The sequence below is a fragment of the Podarcis bocagei genome (genome assembly GCF_964188305.1).
Source record: "Podarcis bocagei genome assembly, chromosome: 4".
Lineage (NCBI taxonomy): Eukaryota > Metazoa > Chordata > Lepidosauria > Squamata > Lacertidae > Podarcis > Podarcis bocagei.
Window position 1 is genome coordinate 13,723,221 of NC_138128.1, and position 16,338 is coordinate 13,739,558.

The following is a 16,338-nucleotide window of genomic DNA, read 5'->3' on the forward strand; positions in this document are numbered from 1 at the left end:
AATAGAAAGCAGAAGTCTGAGAGCAACTGTTTACCTTGGTGTGCTCTTTGATTTTAAATAGCTGGGAATGGCAAATTGGGAATCATAAACTGAAGACCATAATTCACCGCAGTTGAATCAAACTGATAATGCAACAATTCAAAGAAATAATAATATGATAATAGCTATTACAGTTTCATATTCTTCATTGTTTTGGATACAGAGGATCACAACAGGCCAGGTAAAACATGTACCTGTTCTGATCCATCTTATTCAAGTGCTCTGATTAAATGTGCTAGTATGTGTTTATCCTAAGTTTTAACATTTTCCCATCCATCTTTTCCTTCTGCCTTGCTTTGTTGTCTGATCTGACAGACAGGCATGTACCAATTAACCACCCACCTAGATTGTCCTTACTGCTTATTTACCCAGTTTCCTCCACGTCGCTGATTGACTGAGAAAGGTAGGGACTTCTACCAGATTGACAGATTGTCTCATTAACACTTCTTGTGCCCTCAATGGATTCTGACATACCTCTAGAAAATTATTTTCATCTGGTAGGCTCACCATTCAGTTGACTCTGCTTAGCTTTTGTTTGCCACGGAGGAACACTTTAATTGTCTACAAATTGCGGGGGGGAACTCTGAAAAGCACTTGTGATTAATTGCTTGCATTGGTGTGAACTAATAGCAGGCAGCGCTCAGTTCCCTTCTACTATTTTTAGGCGTCTCATTCACCTTGTTTACCTTGCTGCTGACTCATCAGTCACCACTGAAAAAATATGAGTCTGTAATGCATTTTTTTAAAAAAATGAGATCATCTTCATTTTAGTCAATAAAGCTCTTTGGTAGGCATGCCGGAAACCTTGCAAACATTTCAGTCAACAGACACTCCCAAGGGGCTGAGCTGTTTTGACTAATAGAACGCAAGAATTGGAAGAAAAGGGTCATCTAGTCCAACCCCCTGCAATGCAGGAATCTTTTGTGCAACGTGGGTTTCAAACCCATGACCCATCTTTAAACCTTTGAGTTTCTTTCAGATTCTAATTTTTCCAGTTTTAAGTTGTTCTCCCCATTAATTTCCAATTAAAGCCCTCACAGCAATGCACCCCATGTTGGACAAAAGATTCCTGCATTGCACCCTCATGGTGCCTTTCAACTCTATGCTTCCTAATGAGGGTACCAGTATAGTGCATAACTGTCAACCGTCCCTTACTTGGCGGGAAAGTCCCTTATCCCAGCACTGTGTCCTGCTGCTGTCCCTTATTGATGATGTCCCTTAAATTTCCCGGGTTTCAAAGGTAGCAGCTCCTCTCCCTCCCTCCCTGCCGGCCAGGGAGGAGGGAGGCTCCAGCTGTGTTGCTTGGCTGCATTGCTCACCCAATAAGGAGTCTAAGAACGACTGGGGGTGGTGGAGCTTGCATGCCTGGTGCCGATCAAATTGGCTGCGTTGCCTGGGGACTGGCCAATACTCAGCACCTCCCAGCAGAGAGGTGACGGTGGTTTTCCTTGCTGCATCCCCTTTGCCAGGTTGCTGCGCTGTGGGAACCACCGCTTGAGGCTTTGTTTGGCTGCTGGCTGGGCTTTCTGCCTTTAGCTTGGAGGGGCTCAGAAGTCGAACATACCTGTGCTGTGAAAATCCCTTATTTTGGCTGCTGATCCCTTATTTTCGAGGCTGCTGGTCCCTTATTTTCAAATCTGTAAGTTGACAGCTATGGTGTAGTGGTACCTCGGGTTACAAACACCTCGGGTTGCAAACACTTCGGGTTACAGACTCCACTAACCCGGAAGTAGTACCTCAGGTTAAAAACTTTACCTCAGGATGAGAACAGAAATTGCACGTCGGCGGCGCAGCAGCAGTGGAAGGCCCCATTAGCTAAAGTGGTACCTCAGGTTAAGAACAGTTTCAGGTTAAGAACAGACCTCCGAAACGAATTAAGTTTGTAATCAGAGGTACAACTGTAGCTCCTTACAGTGCTAGTGTCCAAAGGTGCTGGCCGCTGGTGCTGATCCTTCTGGCAACCCCAGCTGCCCTTGGGTTAAGGACATTGGTAAAAGGCAGCATTTTCTTACCTCTGCCCACTCGTAGGAGCCGATCTTGCCAAGCACAGTTTCTCCCCATGAGCAGAAAATGATGGTCCGGTCTGGTCTCCATCCTTTCTTCACTTTCCTCATCAAGGCCTGGATGAATGCAGTCATCACGGCAGTTCCATGAGTCCACTGCTGCCTACTGTAGGCACCTAACGTGCTGTGGTGGCTGCCAACTATTACATATCTATCTGGGGGTGGGGAGGAGAAGAAAAAAAACAACCAAGCAATTTTTGTTGTTGTTGTTAATTAAGCAGCATGAGAAATTGGCACTGAAAGCATTAATTGTATTGGTGATCTTTCCCATTTTTGCCCAGCTGCATCGCATCTGCTGTGCACCACTGAAATAAGCCGGCTTCAAGATGTCTGTTCACGAGAATAGCAAAAGCTTTATACCTGTTAAGCCTTAGTTAGATTTTGGCTACTTGCTACCCTGATCCTAACCAGAGATGCAAACATATTTGCCTGCTGTACCAGCCTAATAATAGTAGTAGTAGTAGTAGTAGTAGTAGTAGTAGTAGTAGTAGTAGTAATAATAATAATAATAATAATAATAATAATAATAATAATAATAATAATTTATTATTTATACCCCACCCATCTGGTTGGGCTTCCCCAGCTACTCTTTCAACAAAATATTAAAATACAATAAAGCACCAAACATTAAAAGCTTCCCTAAACAGGGCTGCCTTCAGATGTCTTCTAAAAGTCTGGTAGTAGTTGTTCTCTTTGACATCTGGTGGGAGGGCGTTCCACAGGGTGGGTGCCACTACCGAGAAGGCCCTCTGCCTGGTTCCCTGTAATGTTGTAGCCCGCGGTACAGAACTCTTCTGAGTGCCTCATCTTCAGAACTTATCTGTCGTCACTGAAGATTGAGCAGGTTTCAGAAACGACTGAAACGGGTAAAACTGGAGTAAATGATTACACTTAAATTCATGGCTGTGCCTCAGGGAGTAAACCAAAATGAGCATATCTGACACCGTGGGCTGTTGTCTTCTTTGCTCTAAAGCAGGCATCCCCAACCTGCGGCTCTCCAGCTGTTTTGCCCTACAACTCCCATGATCCCTAGCTAACAGGACCAGTGGTCAGGGACGATGGGAATTGTAGTCCAAAACATCTGGAGGGTCGAGGGTTGGGGATGCCTGCTCTAAAGGCACTGAGGTGTTATAAGAACATAAGAAGAGCCCTTATGTGGAGATTCTTTGGTCCCCAGATGTCGTCAGAGCAGAGCATGAGCAGCGGGGGTGCTGTATGTTAGCATCACACAGGGCACCGCTGAAAATTCAGAGCCCACCGCCTGCCACTGCCTATAGAGCTACAGCCTGGTAAAATTCATTAGCCTTGTCAAAACCCTTTAAAAATCCCTCAGACTTGCCACCTCAGCAGGTAATGTCAAGCTGCCTCCGGATTTCGCTTCAAGAGACTGTAGGTGGCAACCGTAGCTTTAAAGCACATCAAAAAGGAACGACTTTAAAAGCCCCTACCCAGCCTCAAATTGTTCTGGTACATTTGCTCGGAAACATAGTATTTATGTCTGTCATGATGATTCTAGTCTAACAACAGTCTAGCATAAAAAGCCCCTTTCTTAAATAAAGAAAAGTTAAAGGGTATTCTTATTTTTCTTCTTATCTGAAGTTACTCACACATCCCTGCTGGCAACATGTTGGCGTGTGCTGGGGAAGTCTGTATAGCAAATTGTCTGTACATTAAATTGTCTATGAAATTACATATTCCTCAGGGTTTTTACCCCCCTGCAATTACTACTTATGAACATTTTTTAATTGGGCAGACACAGTCTGATTGACAAATTTCCCTGGTAGTTCTCCTCACTGCAATAACACTGTAGAAGAATTTTAGACACAATCTGCTATGAGCTTTAACTGGTGCAAGAATCAATAGACTGGAGTTCAGAGGATTTTGTCGTTGTTGTTGCTTTATATAATATATGAAACTAACAGGGTGTAAGTGTCCATATTTCCCCCCATAAGTCTAGGCCGCAAGAGAACAGTACAGAACAAGAATTTGGGTGGCATTCAGCTAAGTTTTAGTCAGAGTGGACCTGTCAAAATCAGTGAACATGACTAAGTTAGGTCTATTAATTTGGTGGCTCTGCTCTGAGTATAAAACTTAGCTGAGAGCTGCCAAACTACACCAATCTGAAAAAAAAGATGGAACCGAAATGGAAAGACTTATTATTGTTCAATATGAAGGAGACAATATGGTTGGAGACAAAGTTGATGGGCTTGAATATAGGAAAAAAAATATCACTGGCATTTATTATTATTATCACTGGCATTTATTATTATTTATGTATTATTATTATTATCATCACTGGCTAATAATAATAATAATAATAATAATAATAATAATAATAATAATTAGAGATCCCATTTTGGACTGTAAGAAGGAAAATGAATTAACCTATTTGGGTAGGGGGTTGGGAAAATATTGCCTTACAGAAAGTAGATCATCTGGGAGTTATTCTATAGTGATTATTTTAAATAATTTCTTTTATGTAACTGACAGAGGGAAAATGGGAAGTCCTTTTTACTTTTTTCCCATTTATTTCTTTTCTTCTCTTTTTTGGTTTTTCTGTGGTGTTTTCTTTTTTCTTTGTTTTTGTTTTTATTTAGATTGTTTTATTTTTTTACTTTATTGTATTATGGAAAAGCTTTAATAATATTTTTTTAAGAAAATGAAAATTAAAGTAATGAAATTTAGATAACATGCAGCACTCAGTGATTCCTAGACCAATGAGACCCTGCCCTGTCAAGCTCAGTCTGCCCCCAGTCATTCCCCACACAACTGCCTTCTTATTTTCAACCACTGCAGGTGGCAGACTAAAGATATACGTACCAGGAATTGTGGCTCCTTTTAAGTATGCAACGACGTTGGACATTGTTTTGTATGTTGGTTGTGTTTGAACTTCCAGTGTCACAGTTCTTCTTTCTGCTAAGAGAGAAAGAACATATGTTTGAGATTATTATTATTATTATTATTATTATTATTATTATTATTAATACCCCGCCCATCTGGCTGGGCTTCCCCAGCCACTCTTAGAAAAACCTTCACTTAAGTGGTTCCGTTTTGGCTACATAAGTGACAGCACCCACAGCCTGATTACGAAGAAGAGTTTGGATTTGATATCCCGCCTTTCACTCCCCTTCAGGAGTCTCAAAGCGGCTAACATTCTCCTTTCCCTTCCTCCCCCACAACAAACACTCTGTGAGGTGAGTGGGGCTGAGAGACTTCAGAGAAGTGTGACTAGCCCAAGGTCACCCAGCAGCTGCATGTGGAGGAGCGGAGACTCGAACCCGGTTCCCCAGATTACAAGACTACCGCTCTTAACCACTACACCAAACTGGCTCTTATGAGAAAAATGAGAAGGAGCAAAGGAACGCCCGCAACAAAATGTTGCAGTGTGAAGCGCTTCTTTTCGGGGTTCCAGCCACTCCCATCTGCTCCCCAGTCAATCAACATTCTGGGTCCACTATGTATGTTCATTAGGCTCTGCAGTTTTCGATTTTGGTTTTTTGTTGTTATCGTTGTGTTGAACACCCGGCTGCCCAATCCAGGTATATTAAAATCTCGGATTTCCACATTGTTTTCTATGGCCTATTCTCCAGAAGCATCTTGTCACATGCGGCAGAGCTGCTACACTCACTTCCTTGTGGCTGGCTTGATGTTGCTTACTGGGAGAGAGAGGGTAAATAGTGAGGCAATGGGGGGGGTCAGGGCAAGGCAAACATGCTAGCACAGCCAATCTGGGGCTCCTGCCAATGCATTTGCACCAAGCTGACTTCCTCCCATGAACTAGCAGTGACCCACCAGCTAGGAAGATAGCATAGTGGCTCCGCCACACCCAGTATGATCCAGGAAGCGGCCTACCCATAGAATGAGGTTATCTCAAGGCCTTTTATATCTATATGTCTTTTCTTTCCAGCCAACCCAGTTTTCCCTCCCTGCTGCCTCAACAGTTAGTCCAGGCTTCCTCAAACTTAGCCCTCCAGATGCTTTTGGCCTACAACTCCCATGATCCCTAGCTAGCAGGACCAGTTGTCAGGGGCGATGGAATTGTAGTCTCAAAACATCTGGAGGGCCGAGTTTGAGGAAGCCTGAGTTAGTCAATGCCCCATGGATACTGAGCATGCTCAGTCTGCGCTGGACTCTTCTGGGTTCCTCCTAGAATAATAGAATCATAGAATCATAGAGTTGGAAGAGACCACAAGGGCCATCAAGTCCAACCCCCTGCCAAGCAGGAAACACCATCAGAGCACTCCTGACATATGGTTGTCAAGCCTCTGCTTAAAGACCTCCAAAGAAGGAGACTCCACCACACTCCCTGGCAGCAAATTCCACTGTCGAACAGCTCTTACTGTCAGGAAGTTCTTCCTAATGTTTAGGTGGAATCTTCTTTCTTGTAGTTTGGATCCATTGCTCCGTGTCCGCTTCTCTGGAGCAGCAGAAAACAACCTTTCTCCCTCCTCTATGTGACATCCTTTTATATATTTGAACATGGCTATCATATCACCCCTTAACCTCCTCTTCTCCAGGCTAAACATGCCCAGCTCCCTTAGCCGTTCCTCATAAGGCATTGTTTCCAGGCCTTTGACCATTTTGGTTGCCCTCCTCTGGACACGTTCCAGTTTGTCAGTGTCCTTCTTGAATTGTGGTGCCCAGAACTGGACACAGTACTCCAGGTGAGGTCTGACCAGAGCAGAATACAGTGGCACTCCTCCTTCGTTCTGTTCAGACAAGCAGCAATGTTTAATTAATACTTTACTAAGAGGAAGAACAGAGCCACAATGGGGTTTCTGGGAGGGGGATTCCTTCTTGAATTATAAATGTAGTTTCTCTTTCCCCTCCTGCTTTAACCAGTATTAACTGATGGTGTTAAGTAAAGTTCCATATTACACTTTATAGTCATCTCTGTCTTCCTTGAGGTGAGACACAGAACCTTTTCTGCAACAAGCCCCCTGCTACTTTAAAACTCCAAAATTTAATGTTTCTCTGCAAACCTCAGAGCTACCCCAGTCTGGTAATACCTCCCTTTTCGAACATCACTGTCGCCAGTTTGGCAGTCGAGAGAAGAGCAGTCGAGAGAAGAGAATGGGAACTGGAATGTAGGATGGTGTATGTATCAAAAGTCATGGAACCAATGGGAAGATGTGGGAAGAATCAGAGGCAATTATTTCGCTGGCTGTTCCTCCTCAGCCAACCCCAGTCAGCTCATTTTCTGGTCTCCTTCCAGAAGCACACAGAAATGTTTCCACCGAGAGAATATTGCAACAAGGAAAATAACCCGTCCCTCTGTCTTTGTCAAAAGGGCTTTCAAGTTCATGTTCCCAGCATTTGACTAATGAGTTTGTTTTAAAAATTAATTAAAACTAATATCTTTATTTTTTTTCTTTTACCTCTCGGGCTGAGAAAACAAATGACCTCATTACGGGCTGAAAGGGGAGCAATAGCAAATAGACTTTTCCTCCCCCCACCTTCAGCAAAATGTTAATAATAATACAACACAGTGCAAGCCACGATACTGAAGTTCTGAGCATTAATACCAATAACGTGAGTGAGGATTTCGCCTGTGCATAGATTCACTATGCACACAGATTCACCCCACCAAGCCTGGGGTTTGGGTGGGGTCAGACAAAGATCATCAATCTTGTGGTTCAGATTTCTCTGTGTGCCCGGCTGTGTATTTATTTATTTTTATTTATAATATATACCGCCCTCTTACAAAACACCAGGGTAGTGTGCAGCTATATAAAACCATTAAAAATGGTACAAGCACAGTATAAGGTCCCATCTTCACTATACATTCAAAGCAGTATCATACAACTTTGAGCTGTCATGGCTTGACCCAAACAATCCTGAAAAATGTAGTTTTGCTAAGGATGCTGAGAGTTGTTAGGAGGGCCCTATTTCCCTCACAGAGCTACACTTCAGACTGACAGAGCCTCCAAGTCTCCCTATTTTCCTGGATTTACAGAAGCTGTCCCGGTTTCTGATTTGATTCCTAAGGATGTCCCTATTTTCATCAAAGAAATGTTGGAAGGTATGGTAGGACGTCCCTCTTTTCATTGGAGAAATGTTGGAGGGTTTGGAGTTAAGCAGCCCCCGAGCCAAAGAGAGAAGTAACTATACAAACTTTAGAAGACATCTAAAGGCAGCCCTGTATAGGGATTTTTTAAATTATGTTTTTATGTATGTTGGAAGCCGCCAAAGTAGCTGGGGCAACCCAGTCAGATGGGTGGAGTATAAATAATAAAATTGTTGTTGTTGTTGAATAGGACGTCCCTATTTTCGTCAGATAAATGTTAGACTCTAACAGTTAGAGGGTATGGAGTACGGTAATGGTTAAACCATCATGAGTAGTTCTGTCAGGGGAACAAGGGTCTCGTTTAAGTGAAGCTCTGAACATTTCCATGTCAATATTCAATTTTTTAAAGGAAAAAATATCAAAATTCGTCAGCAACATTTACCCTAATATACCGTATTTTTCGCCCCATAGGATGCACCGCCCCATAGGATTTTTCACCCCTCGGGGTGCAGGCTGCCGCCCCAAGCCTCGCGCGCCCGGTCGGACCTCCTGCCGGGTGCGGGAGGCTTGCGGACACCTTCCTGAAGCACTGGGCGTCCTCCAGAGGGCACCCCGTGCTCCGGGCTGCAAGCTGCTGCCCGCAAGCCTTGCGAGCCCACGGGAGGTCCCCCCGGGCTCACAAGGCTTGCGGATAGCTTCCTGAAGCCTGGAGAGCGAGAGGGGTCGGTGCGCACTGACCCCTCTCGCTCTCCAGGCTTCAGCGAAAGCCTGCATTCACCCCATAGGACGCACACATATTTCCCCTTCATTTTTGGAGGGGGGAAAGTGCGTCCTATAGGGCGAAAAATATGGTATACATTTTTAATGGAATTTTGCCTGATTCACAAACTTTGCAAACAATTTCCCTAGTGCGTGCAATTCCCCCTGAGAGTGATGGGAACTGATGTTGCACTATCACTGTCCAGATGATTTTTTTGGGAGGGGGGAGGAGAATGAGTGCTCCCCATGGATCTAAGGAGCAATGATTCCCCCCCCCCCCATACAATCATGGTATGGGAATATCAGCTGCATTTTAAACAGGCACAGCAAGATGATTTAGCTAAGTAGACCCACCAGGATTACTCATGTGGCCTTGAAAGCCCTTGTGGCCAGGCCAGACCTATCTGGTTAGTACCTGGGTCAGGTAAAAATGTGGCTGGGCCAGAAGCGAGGTTGCAGCTTTACCCCATATCGTAGCTGGGTGCACAACTCTTTGCAATCAGACAATGCCATGGCTTGCAGAGAGCTGCACACAGAGCTTTGCAAGCACTGAAAATCAGTTGATTGACTAGCTGCACCAGGTAGTAGCTTTCTGTAAGAACATTTTTTTTTTTGCATCCATCTCCAATCCGCAGATTGGTTGGGATGTGTAGATGAGATGAGTCTACTTTTGAAACTGAATTTCTCCCCCGTCCCTATTGCTGCAACAGTTACAGAAGAAGAGGGGAAATAGAACCCAATTTTGGTGGCCACACCATGCCTTCTTCAATGGTCATTTCATCCTTAAATGGGTAGTAATGAAAGAGAATGTTCTCCACCGGCAAGCGGTATGTTCTGGAATCAGATAATAAAATGAATGGGCACATTGTACAGTAACATTGCTTGGTTTAAAGGCTTAGTGCGCCTAACAAAAGGCTCAAAGAGCTCTCAATGGAGTATGGAAAAGGAGTAAAATTTAATTTCCCTTAAACAGTTCTGACAACAAATCTCACTTTCCACTGTTAGACGTCTGATGAAAGACTTTAAAGGTCTTGACAACTTTATCTCTTTCTACTTTATGCTCTGGAAAGTGACAGGGAGACTTTAGCTTAATGCGGCTTGAAATATTCTCTAAACTTTATCTAAGCCATAAAGCTACTTCATGACTAAAAGAACAGAAAGGGATTACTCTTATCATTAACAGTTCCAGTTTGGCCCCATCTTCCTGAGCCCTTTTTACTTCAAAATCCATTAGCCGATGCATAACGAACACACATGGCCTCATGTTCCTTTGTCACTGTTGTACACAGTGCATATCTGTGGCCACACATGGAGGGCCCAAATTATGTAGGAAACGTATCATGTGATATGTCAGAGGTGGGTCTCCAAATGTTGGACTACAACTCCCATCATCCCTGATTATTGACATTTGCTCAGCTAATGGGAACGGACACTCAGACCCATTAAGTTGCCTGCTGATGTGGCATGTCCTTTATGTGCCTATATATGTTGTCCAGGGTTGTAAAGACTGCAGAGAGAATAATTGGGTGCACTCTTCCCACCTTGGATCAAATCTATGCTTCCAGGTGCCATAAGAAAGCTGCAGAGATAGTGCAGGATAGTGCGCACCCCGGAAATGATCTCTTTCAGTTTCTGCCTTCTGGAAGAAGGTACAGGGTTATAAAGACTAGGACTAGCCGTCTGAGAAACAGTTTCTATTCAAATGTGATTTTGGTTTTAAACACAGTGTAAGGTAGTCTCTATGGGAGTATATTGTATTTAATTATGGGGTATCAGTTTTTAGGGGGCTAAACAGGCTGGGATAGCAGGCTTGTTGGTTTCTGAATGTCTGATGTAGATTTTTCAATTTTGTTGTTCTGTATGGGACAATGACAATAAAGATTATTGTATCGTATCGTATTGTATGGTTCAAATTGTTCCAAACCATGTGGCTGTCTCATGTAGTTGCTCCTATAAATGTGGTCTCTTACTGTGGGTTTGTGTGGGGTGGGGCAGCGCAGGCTATAGCTTGCATTAATAATAAATAAATAATAATAATAATAATAATAATAATAATAATAATAATAATAATAACAACAACAACAACAACAACAACAACTATTTTTTCTAGTGCTGTGGAACATGGTAGGAAATTAAATGTGTCATTAGATCTGCCTTCCCAGTGCCACCACAGCCAGAGAACCCACAGCTGGGACCCACTGACAGAGGAGGAGTCCCACAAGACCAAATGATGCTCAGGACTACCACAAACCGAAGAGCCGTTTACAGGTGATAAACAGACAAGCACCCACATTGCAAAACTCCATGATTTGGTGAGATTCAATATAGCTTGACTGGGTGTCTTCTCATGCAGTGGGGGTTCTACTCTCCCTGGCAGCTACCGTATTCCCCCAAAATATGTTCAGGAAGATTGGGGGACCATCTGGAGCAGATGGTGGGGCATGCAGGTAGCTGATAAACCGGAAGTCTCATTGTGTGAGTGGATTTCCATTGCATAAGCCATTTATCATTGCATCCCTCCCAATGTGTAGTTTGGGGAACTTTATGACTGAGCAAGGATATGAATTAACATCCTTGCAAATCCGGAATTCTCCCCAGTACATCACTGGGAGCCTCCTTCTCTCATAAAGATAGATAGATGCAAAGATATTTTTTTTTAATCTATGTATTAAATCTTCTAATTCAATAAGTTAAAAGTGTATCAGTTTCATATGCTTTTTAATAGTGGGGATTTCTTTTAGGAATAACTACAGTGGTACCTCGGGTTACAGCCGCTTCAGGTTGTGCAATTTCAGGTTGCACACCGCACCAAACCCAGAAGTACCGGAACGGGTTACTTCCAGGTTTCAGCACTCACGCATGCGCAGAAGCACTAAATTGCACTTTGCACATGCGCAGAAGCGCCAAATTGCGACCCATAAGTGCACAAATGTGGTGCTGCGGGTTGCAAACGTGCCTCCCGCATGGATCACATTTGCAACCCGAGGTTGCACTGTAATGCTAATAATAAACAGTTTCTTACACTGTTGAAAATACACAAACAACTTTACTTAATTAGTTTCCATTGCTTTATCCTGGTACCTTTTTCATCTCGGAAATTGATCCCATCCACATTTTGACTCAAATCTGGAAAGAATTTGTAACCCAAGGTTTTGTAAAAGAGAAATGGATGCTATCTATGTAGCAGGCCAGCCTGATAGGAGAATATTCCACACTGCATCATTAATACAGTGCATTTATCTCTGCAAAATTAATTTTTGCTTAGCAGTGTATCAAATAGTCTATGAAGAAAGTTAATTGTGAATCAATGGCTGCAGACAGAATGCTGAATATACTGTAAACTTTCTCATGCAATGCCTTATTTAGCACAGCTGATGAACGACTGGAAGTTGCTGCAGTACGAACTTGCTCTTCTGTCACCTTTTGCATGGAAGTGATTGATCCCTTGGACACTGTTTGTTTAATCTGATTTATCTGTTCTCCACCCTCCTCTAAATAAATCTGGATTGATTTTTAAGACCTTTCGCTGTTCAACAGCATAAGCTGGTGTGGTTTTCCTCATAAATATAATATACACTCCTTTCGGGCTGGACAGAAATTGATACCACCCCCCCCCCCAAAAAAAAAGAAACTATGTGATTACTGAAAGACACCAGAAACTATGTGATTACTGAAAGACATGAGGCTCTGCGTGACTCTGCGAAACAGAACTGCCCTTCCTCAGTCCCCAGCAGCGGGGATGGTAGAGACAAAACTCGAATTGCTTAGCTCTGGCTGTCATTGGCTGAGGCTCCACCAGTCATTGGCCTCACTGATTTCTACCCCACCAGTCCCAATGGCCACCACCCACCCACTGGCAAAAGGTATTTCTCCTTCCCCCAAACCTGTATCTTTCAGTTTCTTGCCTATCACTCCGGATAGATTTGAAGCACATTGGTGCCATCTCAGGGTATGGATAGATGTACCAGATGGAATGTAACATCGTCATATATCCTCACTGAAAACCTTTCTGCCAGGCCAATAGCCTGGATAAGTGGAGACTGAGAGGAGGTATGACAGCGGTCTTCAAATACCCAAAGCCCTGCCACATGGAGAATGGAGAAAGCTTGTTTTCTGCTGCTCTGGAGGGCATGACCCAAACCAATGGCTTCAAGTAATAAGAAAAGAAATTCTGACTAAACATCAGGACTAACATAATTAATAAAAAATATTAATATCAGGACTAACATAAAATACTAATATTAATATCAGGACTAACATAAAAATTAATAATAATATTAATATGAAGAAGAAGAAGAAGAAGAAGAAGAAGAAGAAGAAGAAGAAGAAGAAGAAGAAGAAGAACAACAACAACAACAACAACAACAACAACAACAATAATAATAATAATAATAATAATAATAATAATAATAATAATAATAATGCGTTTATTTAAACCCCGCCCATCTGGCTGGGTTTCCCAAGCCACTCTTGGCGGCTTCTTTTTTTTTTTAAAATAGTTTTTATTGCATTTTTTCAAGCATAGACAGAAGACAGAAGAAGAGAAAAGAAAAGAAATAAAAAGAAAATAAAAAGAGTCATAACCCTTCAACAGCTTGTTTCAACTTTCTATCGGACTTCCCCACATCTCCCGCACAATGCATTCTTAACAATAAATTTATCAGCAAATTATAACCTTGTTTCATGTGTTTCTTTAGTACTTTCAATTTGCAATTTAAGTTTAAATCCCTTATTGTCCATTTACTCTGAAAACAAAACATATTATCATCTTTAACATTTAAACTTTGATTCCTTCAGTAATGTTATCCAATTTCATAAATGTTGCACTCTCATTGCTGGGGCTAGCATTTCAAATTATGCGTCATTTTATAGTTCATATAACTTATAAAATTTTTGCAAATAATTCTTAAATTTTTTCCAGTCCTCCTCCATTGCTTCTTCTCCCAGGTCTCGGATTCTGGCAGTCATTTCGGCCAACTCCATGTAGTCAATCATTTCGGCCAACTCCATGTAGTCAATCAATTGCGTTTGCCACTCTTCCAGCGTGGGCAAATCTTGAGTCTTCCAATATTTGGCGATCAGAATTCTTGCTGCTGTAGTAGCATACATAAAAAACGTTCTATCCTTCTTTAAGACCTTTTGGCCGACAATACCCTTGGCGGCTTCCAACAAAATATTAAAATACCATAGTTTATTAAATATTAAAGGGTTCCCTGTACAGGGCTGCCTTCAGATGTCATCTAAAAAGTCTGGGAGTTGTTGTTCTCTTTGACATCTGGTGGGTGGGCATTCCACAGGGCGGGTGCCACTACCGAGAAGGCCCTCTGCCTGATTCCCTGTAACTTGGCTTCTTGCAGCGAGGGAACCGCCAGAAGGGCCTTGGCCCTGGACCTCAGTGTCTGGGCAGAACGATGGGGGTGGAGACGCTCCTCCAGGTATACTGGGCCAAGACCGCTTAGGGATTTAAAGGTCAGCACCAACACTTTGAATTGTACTCGGAAAAGTACTGGGAGCCAGTGTAGGTCTTTCAAGACCGGTGTTATATGGTCTCGGCGGCCGCTCCCAGTCACCAGTCTAGCTGCTGCATTCTGGATTAGTTGTCATTTCCGGGTCACCTTCAAAGGTAGCCCCACGTAGAGTGCATTGCAGTAGTCCAAGCCGGATATAACCAGAGCATGCACCACTATGGCGAGGCAGTCCGCAGGCAGGTAGGGTCTCAGCCTGCGTACCAGATGGAGCTGATAAACAGCTGTACTGGACACAGAATTGACCTGCGCCTGCATGGACAGCTGTGACCATAAGAGATCTTTGACAGTGGAACGGTCTCCCTCAGAAGGTTGTGGGCCCTCCTTCCTTGGAGATTTTTAAGCAGAGGCTGGATGGCCATCTGCCATGTATGATCTAGTTGAGCTTGCTGCATTGCAAGGGATTGTACTAGATGGACCACAGGATCCCTTCCAACTTGAAAATGCTGTGATCTGCTGCCTTTCCTTGCGTATATGATGCTTCCCAAAACATTCAGATGAGAACACCTTTCACCAAATTCTGCTCAGTGCATTTCTGCCTCTTTGTTGTCAGATTTATTTATTTTTACCCTAAGCGAAACAGGCCCCCTTATGATATACAAACACGCACACACAGAGGTGCAATGTGATACAAATGAAAGTGCACACAAACAGAGCTATTTGTAGAGAGCTTAGTAGATATGCTGGAGGCACACACTCGGGGGAAGAAAACGTGAGGAAAGCCAACTCTTTAATGCTCTCCTGGTGCCTTAAACGCTTCCCTGATATTGTATGTTGTCCAACAAGGCCTAACAAATGGCACTGCAGCTACAGAAGCCTCTCTTGGGTGAATCGGAGGGATCTTCTCAGTCAATAGCATGAATTAGACTTTAATACCATGTGCTGAGAGACGTGGTACTCCAGGTATCTGACTTGCATCAGTTAGATCTTGGCAGATGCAACAAACAATGAGACAGGTATGTGTAAGCTTTGTGAATTTTTGTGTATTTTTAAACGAGTTTGTGAAATACTTTCTCTCCCCCGCCCCCATTAACATCATTCTTCTTATCAGCGGCTCTTCAGAACGTTCTGAGCTCAATCTCAGCAAGCTCTTCAGAGTGTAATTGATATATATTTTCTCTCTCTCCTCGCCTCTTCTTAAAGTGCTGCTAAAGGAATGTACCTGCAATTGGTCAAAGCCCCCAATTATACACAATTACGCGTAATGCAATTTCAAGGGCTTACGGAAGTTCTGAATTTAAAGAGGATCGTCATTCTGAGAGAGAGAGAGAGAGAGAGAGAGAGAGAGAGAGAGAGAGAGAGAGAGGAAAACTGTTACCTGTAGCCAGCAATTCCAGGGGTTCGCAATCTTCATTTCCACCAGCCTTCTCGGGGGAAGAGAACAGCTTCCTCACCAATGCCGCACAAATAGGCTGGACTAATAGAGAAGTGAGGTTCGATCGGTTCTGTTTATAGCTTCCATCTTCAAGGAGAGTTGAGGGGGTAAAGAGAACAACTTAGTATAAGACAATAAAACCTTTCTCTAGATCAGTGCATTTGAACAGTTCACGAACAGAACATGCCACTCTGATTCCATGACAGGCACTTTTGGATTTCCGAGAAACGTTTTCTGGCAGCAAGAGCTGGTTGACCGTGGAACGGTCTCCTTCAGGAGGTGGTGGACTCTCGTTCCTTGGAGGTTTTTAAGCAGAGGCTGGGTGGATATCTTTCATGGGTGCTGAGATTGAACTGCATTGCAGGGGGCTGAACTGGAAGACCCTTGAGGTCCCTTCCAAGTTTACAAGTATATGATTCTAATCAGATGCCTGTAGGAAATCTGTAAGCAGGATATATGCCCAGCAACTGGTAATCAGAAGCATACAGCCTCCTACCATGGAGGCAAAGCACAGCCATCATAGCTACTCATAGCCTTTACCTCCATGAATTTGTCCTATCCTCTGTTGAA

General features: G+C 43.2%; 1 protein-coding gene across 5 annotated transcripts in view; it reads right to left on the minus strand.

The window, feature by feature from the left end:
- NAALADL2 (N-acetylated alpha-linked acidic dipeptidase like 2) overlaps positions 1-16,338 on the minus strand; it is a 659,014-nt gene that overhangs the window by 191,744 nt on the left and 450,932 nt on the right. For 3 of the 5 annotated variants that reach the window (XM_081190167.1, XM_081190168.1, XM_081190165.1), the window contains 3 exons: positions 15,712-15,855; positions 4,923-5,018; positions 2,052-2,257 (listed from right to left, as the gene is read on the minus strand). In XM_081190167.1, the coding sequence (XP_081046293.1) occupies positions 2,052-2,257; positions 4,923-5,018; positions 15,712-15,855 (446 nt within the window). The remainder of the gene's footprint in view (positions 1-2,051; positions 2,258-4,922; positions 5,019-15,711; positions 15,856-16,338) is intronic. The other 2 variants (XM_081190166.1, XM_081190169.1) reach the window with 2 other exon arrangements.